This window comes from Salvia hispanica, chromosome 1 (assembly GCF_023119035.1).
Source record: "Salvia hispanica cultivar TCC Black 2014 chromosome 1, UniMelb_Shisp_WGS_1.0, whole genome shotgun sequence".
Taxonomy (NCBI): Eukaryota; Viridiplantae; Streptophyta; class Magnoliopsida; order Lamiales; family Lamiaceae; genus Salvia; species Salvia hispanica.
Genome location: NC_062965.1, coordinates 6,629,834 through 6,639,170, shown reverse-complemented (window position 1 = coordinate 6,639,170; position 9,337 = coordinate 6,629,834). Strand labels below are relative to the sequence as shown.

Genomic DNA, 9,337 nt, shown 5'->3' with positions numbered 1-9,337 from the left:
AAATGAATTACATATTGATATGAGTATCAAAACTAATTATCCGATTGAGTCAATTAGGGATTTAGCTGTGAATAATTACCCGACGCACTATTCCTATTCCCAATTCTTGCTTCTCTTCTAGTTGTAGCCCAGCACCCGTCGCAATCCACCACCACCCACCTCTTCCAGTTTCGCGCCGTCCATTTATACGCCCAGGTAACTAATTTCTTTTTGTTTCGAATTCTGCTTTGCAACTCACCATCTCTTTCTCCCTCCCCGTATAAATACACGCATATATATGAACAGAAAATTCCTGTATTTTCACTATAATTCTGGATTGATTTGAAATTGAAATGAAATGAAATTAAAGATGTAGCTGTAGGTGTTAATCGAAAGTTTGCTTCTTGATGACTTAGGTTGTGAGTATGCAGACTGTTTGAGATGTGGGTTACATATGGTTGGTATTGATAATGAAGAAAACTAAAAAAAATGTTGTTACAGCTGAGAAAATCATGAGATGCTACTGCTAATGCTTAATTTCATACATGATCTTGGACAATGAAATGCTGGATTTGTTTTTGATTGAGAGTTCATTGAACTTTTGACTCAGTTGGATGGTTATTGTTAGTGGATATGACGGTTGCTCATGCGACGGCGGCAATGGAAGATAACCGATCAGCGCCATCGACGGCTAGGGTTCAGCCGTCAGCCTCGAAGTTCAAGCGCTGGGGCAGGCGATCACCATTTCTGAGATATGGTCTTCCGATGATCTCACTCACTGTTATTGGAGCACTGGGACTCGGTCATCTACTTCAAGGGAGGTCAGTTTGACTGTGAGTTCAATCATAGTTTTCTTTTCCATAATTTTAGCACTGATATATGAACCTTTAATGAATCGCCTCTAAAATTTCCCGGGCTCTACACTATTTTTGTTGTGTTTTATGAAGTTCGCTGAGTGAAGATATGTGATCCAATTAGGTAGATTTTTAAAATGATATTACAATGCAAGCTGATCCTTTATATGCTGCAATTTGCTAGTTCATGATGACTAGACGAAGTTTAGGGTGCTCATTTATATAGCTCAAGGAATCATTTTTTGCTTCTTTTCAAGAAATTATTTGCAATCCAACTCGTTGCTCGTATATTTGATTTAAGGTGCATCCAGCATTTCAAATCATGACTACAGTTGTCCATTCTATTGTTCAGCAAGGACATTGCTAAAGTGAGGGATGACCAAGAATGGGAAATTATTGAGACAAGAAAAGCACTATCACGAACCGGACCTCTTAATGCTTACAACCCTAAAAAGACATCGCTGGAGGAAGAGCTGAAGGTAACCTATTGTTGGTGGTGTATTTGAAATGTGGTATGTACTAAGTTTTTAATGTGGAGGGTGCTCGTTTTTTACAGGCTTTGCAACAAATGGTTGACATAGATAATTATGAATACAAGAAAATTCCAAGTTGCGGTACTCGTACATACCTTTAGCCATACTCGAATAATAACATTGTGGGTGAACCCTAGCACAGACGATCGTGAAGCGGTGGTTGCAGAATTAGAGGAATTAGGGATTTTGCTAAGGAAGATGAAGTGACTAACCTAAAAATGTTATATACTCCTATATTTGAAACGTTTCAGTGAGTAATTGTTATGCATTAAATTTTTCTTGTTGGGTTTACTTTGTATACATAAATAAACTATGCAAGACAATGTGGTAATATCTGCAAAACAATAATCTAAATATTTGTTTAGAGAAAATGTTGTGTTTTCATTTACAATTATGTAAAACAAATTTACGAAGTTACTATTTGGATTATGGCATGAATACGAAATGTTGAGTCGCTTTGGATTTTCATTTCTTTTGATAATTGTGTTTCTTTCTCCAAACAAGCAAGAACTAGTAGGCCTCGCCAGTTTAGAATTTACAATTTTAAATTTTATCTATTTTGATACTTAGAATGGTCATCAGCTTTGCCCAATTTTTGGATCCAAGTTCAGTTTTGCTTATTTTTGGTAATGGACGATAAGAGATTTAATGCAAAATTAGTATACTAAAAAAGATAGAGAGGAGAAATAGTTGAAGTATTTAGTAGAAAATGAGACTCGCCTCATTAGAAAGAAAAACTTATCAAAGATAGATAGTGACTAATTTTGGTAGACAATCTTAAGTTGGAAAAAAAATATGACTATTTTTAATGGATGCATAAATTATTTTTTTAATCCATATCAAGTAATCATTATAATCAATGCTACTAGTACATTATTGGTTTAGAAAGAAAAAGAATTCACTACAAAATTGTTAGTTGGCTGCTCCACAAAGTATAAATCTCCATCACAAGATTCACAACTATTTATAGGTCCTAAACTTTTGTAATATCAGTAAATTTTATTTTGTCATTTCAATTTATATGTTCGCATAAGAATTGCTTTGGCGCCAAGCTTTTGAACCATAAGAGGAACTGACTACTTTACCCTCCAAGATCTGTATCCATACATATCTTTCTCATCTGCCACTTTGCAATGCATCATCATCTTCAACCCTTCCTCATATGGTTTTCCACCTCAACTCAACGTGTATCACTCCATTCTTCGAGTCGATCAAATGATACTTTTGGTTGATACGCCCATTGTGCACGACATCAGCAAGGTTGATGTCGACGTGCCCTAAGGATTCCTATGTAGGGGACAAAATATCCACCAAGGGTTGTAAATGAGCCGAGCTACCTCAGATCAAGCATCGGAATAGAATAGAGGAACGGAATAATACCATACCTTAGAGTGGAAGCTGAGGCTCCTTTTGCTCATAACCTTCACATGAATCTTGTCTTGCAATGGAGGTTCTTCCAGCAAGTATTGGAACTCCTCGTTCCACACAGGATTTCGCGTCTTCCTCAACATCTAAAACCCACCATTTCTCTTCATTTGATCGATCGTAAAAATAGATGTAAAGAAACAATTGTATTGTGTCAGAGATGAAGACTACCTTTGATTTCTTTGTTTCCCCTCTAAAGATGATCAGCACGTATGGATTGTTGTGACGCGATCCTTCCACGTCCTGTGCACCTTGCACGGTGACTAGGAGTAGTCCTGTAGCGCTCGTCGCGCTTATGTTGCTCAGAGCCCTATCCATCACGCTGTCTTTCCTACTGTACGCATCGAGAACCCCACTGAAGCTGAGGCTGTCTTCTCTAAACGGAGCGTATGTGAGCTCGAGAAACAGCTGCCCTCTATGCTTCTTGTTAACATCAGAGATGCTTGTGTCCTTCAACAAGTCAAGGGTGACCTCTTTCACCTCATTTGGCACGAGCGTTTTCAGAGGGAAAACTTGAGTACCCAGCCTATCATGCGAGCCTACCTGTTAAAAGCCATCACACCGGATTTAGACAGAAAACAGCTTGAAACACGAGTCCATTTTAACACCAAAACGCAGATCACTACCTTGTCCCAATCATAGACATTTATCAGAAGCATCTGAGATTGAGGATCCTTGACTGAGAGCTTGAATTCCTCGTTCCACTCGGGATTCAAGGTCTTTTTCTTGACCGTAGTTTTCTTGGATGAGTGCTTCTCTCCGCTGAGGTTCAGCTTGACATATGGATCAGACAATCCGAGTAGATCCATCTTCAGAAGCTTTGTTGCACGTATAACTCTCACGTGCAAGATCCCAACGGGCTTCTTCACAGCCACCCTAGAACAAGAGATGGACAGTTTCAGTTCTGAAATAGGACTATGGCAATATTATATACTTTAAGCAAACGAGTGTCTCACGTTGAAGCATCAAGCATCGGTATCTCAAGAGATTTTGGCCATAGGTAAAGACTAGCAACTTCTTTTTTAATCCTATCCTGTCAAGATTTGATGAAGACACCCAAGTTCATCATTCATATGAAAAGAGTTGATGAAGAACTAAGAGATTTTTTTTTTTTTGTTACCTGAACATAACGATAAAGGCCAGGAATGGACATCACGTCACCTCCCAAGACCTTCATCCCAAAGTCTATATGTGGCTGCAAGCAAGAAAACAAACTCTAAATTGACAAAAAAATATGAAAAAGGAACGTGTACATAGTTAAACTTTGTATTGACAACATACCTTCTCCAAAAGAGAAACCACTATGTTTGCAAAACATGGAATTGTAGGCACGAGCGGTTTCAAGGTCACTCGAGGCATAGCAAATACTTGTAAATCGACTAACTGTGTTTTAAGGCCCCTTAATGAAAAACCATCTTGATATAAACTGAATAAATGTAGTCCTTCATTTAAGAGACGCGGCGACTTTTACCTGAATTGTCACTTTTACAGACGAAATAGTTACTGCAACAATTATATTAGGATTACTGGCCCATCTGATATCTGGCTCCATGACTAGTTCCCTCTCGTTCGTCTCAGAGACTTTAAGACCTGCCAGAGAACATCAAGACAATTTGTTGAATGCTCTAATAAAGGCGCTCTACATTTTAAAGTCGGACATCTAGTTCAAGCAAATAATCGAGAAGGAGAAAAGCTCACCATGAACGGTTGGTGGAAGATTGCCAAGGCTTAGATTCCTGAACTCGATGGCATCTATCTTAAATTGCCCCACGTACTCAGCAAAAATCGGCTCTGCTGTGCTTTTAATCGAGTTGCAGATTGCCTGCACACCGTTTATCAGTGAAAAAAACATCTTCGTGATGCATTAGTATATAAAAGTTTAATGAGCTATACAAAATATACCTTCTCCATGAAAGGCCACATATGTGATATAAATTTGTTCATCCAATCTACCTGCACATTCAAAACATTTTTCAACACCATTTGCTATAACTAGACATTCTCTCATTCTGAGTAAACTGCCACCAAACAGACAAGAAACACATTTTTACCCGGTCGTAGTCAGGACTCTTCACCCACAGGGGAATCTCGGGCATCAGGTCTTCCAATGCAACGGGGTCTAGCTCACAGAGTGGCTTGCTCTCCAGATCCTATAGTCGATTCATAACTAATTAAATACGCATCCAGTAATGTAGTAGAACGAACAAGTGATACATAATCTGTCGACAGAGTGGATTCTAACTTAATAACATCAGTAGTTTGTTGCATAAAAAGCTACTTATAACGCGAACAAACCTAAAATAGTTAACGAGGAACGAATATTACATCGTTATCTTCTATATATACACATAACTACTCATTTTTCTAAAATTCATCAGGAAAAATTCCTTGATCTCAGAACTAACACCATCTTACATTGCTCCTAAGATGATGATGATGATGATTGTAATACCAAATAATTTGATAAATCCGTTCAATTTGAAAACAAAAGGTGCCAAAAACCAAGTGATAGAACACATACACACACACAAACTTGGCTAAGCATCACTTTCTAATCAATCAACCAACCAATAAAACACACACACACACGAATTGTATGTGATCGAATACATGAGAAGAGAAATCGGGAAGCAAAAAAGGCATAAATGTCTCAACATTTCCATAAATCGCCACATCGCATAAAATCTCAATGCAACAGTAGAAACACACACACACACACACACACACAGAAGTGAACAAACAATTGGAGAAGGGATTACCTGAACATCTTCGGATTTAGAGTAAAGAAACAAATAAAATCCGATGAAGATACCAATCGGCAGCCCAATTCCAAAACCAATCATTCCAAATAAACTACTCAACAATCCCATTCCTCCTCAACTGCAAAAACACTCTGTTTCCTAATTTTTCTAAAAAGAAAAATAAAAGAGGAAAAAAGAAAAGATGAACTGTAGTCGATCCCGATAGCATCTTAAAAAGGTAACATTTATAACAGCGAAACGTTTATAAGAACGAATTTTGAGTGTAAACCGCCAATGGACGAATGAGGTACACGTCAACCATTTTTCAAATTTCTTAAAAGGCAATAAATAATAAAGAACCATTAATTTTAAATATTCTTAGTATTATAATAAAAAAATTATATTTAAATTAAAAAAATAAATAATGATTTAAAAATTCGAATTGTTAAAAACATAACATTTATTTTAAACAGTAATTTGCATGTAAATAAACTCTTGTCAAATTCAGATTTTGAGAACTAGTTCAAAATTGGAGTATAGATTACAAAATTATTGATGTATAATGATTTTGCAATTAAATTATTTATTTTTCTGATTTTGTAAGCTATAAAGATTTCATCGTTAATATAGTATGGTAGAGTAACTAAGTTGGTATAATCAAACGCCAATCAAAACTACATCACATTTCAAGCGACGAAACAATATCGTATTATACTAGATTAAATGATTTTATTCGTTGAAATATGTGCTAAAATTTTGAAGGTATGCAAAATAAAACAAATCAATTTTTACATGGGGATTTAAAATTGATATGCAAACCAGAATTTGACGCAGATTTAGGAATTTGCTAACAAGCGCCCCTATTTTAAAATGAAACCAATAGTATAATTTATTATTATAGTTTTTTTTAATAACTATAAAACTGCAATTCAAGTGATGGATGATTATAATTGTTTTTAATTTTTTATTTTAGCTGTACTTCATAATTAATCTGTTGGCAGTCAAAATTTATGAAATACAATAACTAACAAATAAAAAATAAAAATGAAAATAATACATTAAAAGAGAATTAAAAAGAAAAATAACTGTATTATAAACAGAAAAAAATTAAAAACATAAAATTGTTTTTTTTTTTCCTTTCTTCTAATTTTGTATACGTATTTTATTGTATAAAATTATTTTTGTCCCTTTCTTCTAATTTTGTATACGTGCGATTATGTAAAACTTTGTGTCTTTTGGGGCTTGATGGATTGGGAACATTTATTTGAAAACTACATGTCGTAAGCTAATTGAGAATCGCATCTGATACTTTTTTTCAAAAATATTATGTATATATCAATATTATTGTTTACAAATTATCATTAAGTATGTATGTAGTACTATGGTAATGAGAATATACATAGTATAACTGTATAAAATCGAAAATGTGGTGAAAAGGTTAGATTTTGTTAGCTTTTTTGCCTTTGCTGCTCATTAATGCTGTCATCTTATAAAGTGCTTTAACATTATCTGGTTTCAAAAATATCCAAATTGAGGGAGAAAAGAAGGAAAAAAGAAAAGTGAAATCATGTGAGAATGATGAACTTTTCTATCGATATCGTTGTTTTGAGTTTCGACAAATGGCAATAGGGAAAACAAAAGTAATATGGAGATATGTTAATTGGAGGTTTAACGTGATAAAAATTCAAATGTCTTCCTAGTTGAGTGCAAGTTTGATTGCAAATTTTGTTTATAAATTTAAGTATATTTACCAGTCCACACTTTGAAGCAAGACAGAAGCCCAAAACACACATATTTTTATCAATAAACACTCGACATCTGATACATGAGTTCTTCTGCAATGAGACCTAGTTGCTAATGTGAACAAATTCCAATGAAAACAAAAGAAGAGAAACAACAAACACGGTTTCCACTATAACAACCTCAAAGCTACAGACGCAATAAAAGAAATTACTGGCCCTGAATTCTTGAGGTTGGCCCTCAACCTGTTCCACTTGCTCCCACAGTGGTCGTTTATGCTTTCGAAAACACCCCCATAAGAAAAATACCTCCAGTTAAACACATGTGTCCCCAATCTGTCTATCACTTCATAAACTCTAGCATCCCCACCCAACCAGCTGCTGATCACCCCACAGCGTCGCAGCACCTCTGCGTCCTTGGAGCTGCTCATCAGGCAGTGTAGGAAAAACAAGTAGTCACTTACATACTTGGGGATACTAATCGGGAGATAGAATTCATATGCAATCATGTTTTTAAACCATGACTCTGTCTCATCCGTAATCATCAACTCAGGAATGTAAAGTGTCCTTTTCTTGAATGTGATATCCAACCAACTACAATCTTTCCCCATAACCCAAGGCTTCTTCTTGATGACTATGCCGGCTTCTCTAAGATCCGTGGCAGAGTTTATGTTCTTCTGCGTCCAACATTTCTCATGCGAGCGAAGTTGAGCAAAGGAGAAACATTTGACAGAATGAACTAGGCCAAGGAGATGCCTAGCATTAGCATCATTAGGCACATCTCCTCTACTATATCCTGTCAAGGGCCAGATTAGATCTTTGAACTCTTTCTTATCATCCTTATTTGAGAGGCGGAACAGGGCTTCTACAATAGACATAGGGATTTGATTCTCAAACAGCATTAGATCACGAAGGAGCTGACTCACAACATATAGGGATCCAAAGATTGGATTTCCGTCCATCTTTACTTCCCCTCCATCCACAAGTCTGTACTCGCAGAGGAACTCAATGATGAAGATGCCATCAAGAAGCAGCATTTTCACAAACTGGTCTGCATCGAGCCCAATCTCTTGCGCGTAGAATTCCCTTGCACTTTGCTCCAAGTTCCTTATAGCGTCCACGTAGATATCAACACTAGTTGAGTCTCCTAGTAGCTGCTTGAGGTACCTCATTTTGTGGAGCTCCATGGCTTCGAGGTTGGATTTTCCTCGGTGCAACGGGCCTATAGAGATGAACATTGGATCATACGCCTTCTCATTTGTGTTGCGCAGGCAGTCGTCCACTCTGTAGATTGATGGAGTTGCTGAGGCTGTGTAGCAAAAATCATTCAGAAGTTGAACAATACTGACATTCAGATCATTGCTGCAGCTACCTATTTCTGACATTTTCAACCTCTGAAACAAACAACAAAAAACTTGAGTATTTTCATTACAACAAATCTATTTTCTTTAACAAAGAGAAGCAGTTGCAATTAAACCTATGATCGAACACTTATTTTCTTTTGGGCTACGTACGAAGAATAAAGAGGGGACACGGTTTATTTATAGAAAATGAATGCGCGTCACGGTTTAATTTTCTCACTAATAAGACAGGAAAGAGTAAACGTTCCAACTATTTTAAGCTAAGTTTTATGACTAGTCGTCTAGTCCCTTTCTTCATAATTTTCAGCCACGGAACCAAACACGGTTTTATATATGGCATCTACCCGGAACCAACTTTCGTTGATTTGAAATGACATTCTTTTTATTAGACTTCTCCATCCACTCAATTCACAAAACAAACTTGATAATATGTCTAATAGAAAATACTCCACTTAAAAAGGAACAAATCTAGTAAACAAACTTGCATAAAATAATGCGTCTAATTAGAAAATACTCCATTTGAAAAGGAACAAATCTAAGTACATAGTACTCCCTCCGTTCCATAGTAATGGAGGCAAAACTTTTCAATACGGAGATTAAGAAATGAAGAGAGAGTAAAGTAGGTGTAGAAAAATATGTTGACTTTTACTAAAAATGAAATGACTCTATTACTATGGAACGGATGGAAATGGAAAAACGCCTCTG

At 36.2% G+C, this 9,337-nt stretch overlaps 3 protein-coding genes across 4 annotated transcripts; 1 reads left to right on the top strand and 2 right to left on the bottom strand.

Moving 5' to 3' along the window:
- The first annotated feature begins 17 nt into the window (after window positions 1-17).
- On the top strand, window positions 18-1,646 carry LOC125201918. 2 transcript variants are annotated; one of them, XM_048100216.1, is made up of 4 exons: window positions 18-195; window positions 608-800; window positions 1,186-1,312; window positions 1,390-1,646. In XM_048100216.1, exons 2-4 carry the CDS (start codon window positions 613-615, stop codon window positions 1,465-1,467), a joined length of 393 nt encoding a protein of 130 aa, XP_047956173.1. In that variant the 5' UTR covers window positions 18-195; window positions 608-612; the 3' UTR covers window positions 1,468-1,646. The 2 variants fall into 2 exon arrangements, with proteins under 2 accessions (XP_047956173.1, XP_047956172.1); XM_048100215.1 differs by having other exon boundaries at window positions 590-800.
- A 520-nt stretch (window positions 1,647-2,166) lies between these two features.
- Window positions 2,167-5,733, bottom strand: LOC125201872 (synaptotagmin-3-like). Its single transcript, XM_048100159.1, has 12 exons — window positions 5,551-5,733; window positions 4,843-4,941; window positions 4,694-4,744; window positions 4,490-4,613; window positions 4,263-4,381; window positions 4,073-4,174; window positions 3,912-3,986; window positions 3,748-3,824; window positions 3,418-3,667; window positions 2,963-3,334; window positions 2,752-2,877; window positions 2,167-2,653 (listed from the first exon to the last, which is right to left on the bottom strand). Exons 1-12 carry the CDS (start codon window positions 5,659-5,661, stop codon window positions 2,525-2,527), a joined length of 1,635 nt encoding a protein of 544 aa, XP_047956116.1. The 5' UTR covers window positions 5,662-5,733; the 3' UTR covers window positions 2,167-2,524.
- A 1,574-nt stretch (window positions 5,734-7,307) lies between these two features.
- On the bottom strand, window positions 7,308-8,776 carry LOC125215678 (UPF0481 protein At3g47200-like). The gene is made up of 2 exons (XM_048117177.1): window positions 8,749-8,776; window positions 7,308-8,665 (listed from the first exon to the last, which is right to left on the bottom strand). The coding sequence occupies exon 2, from the start codon at window positions 8,654-8,656 to the stop codon at window positions 7,445-7,447; it is 1,212 nt and encodes a 403-aa protein (XP_047973134.1). The 5' UTR covers window positions 8,657-8,665; window positions 8,749-8,776; the 3' UTR covers window positions 7,308-7,444.
- Between the last annotated feature and the right edge of the window lie 561 nt (window positions 8,777-9,337).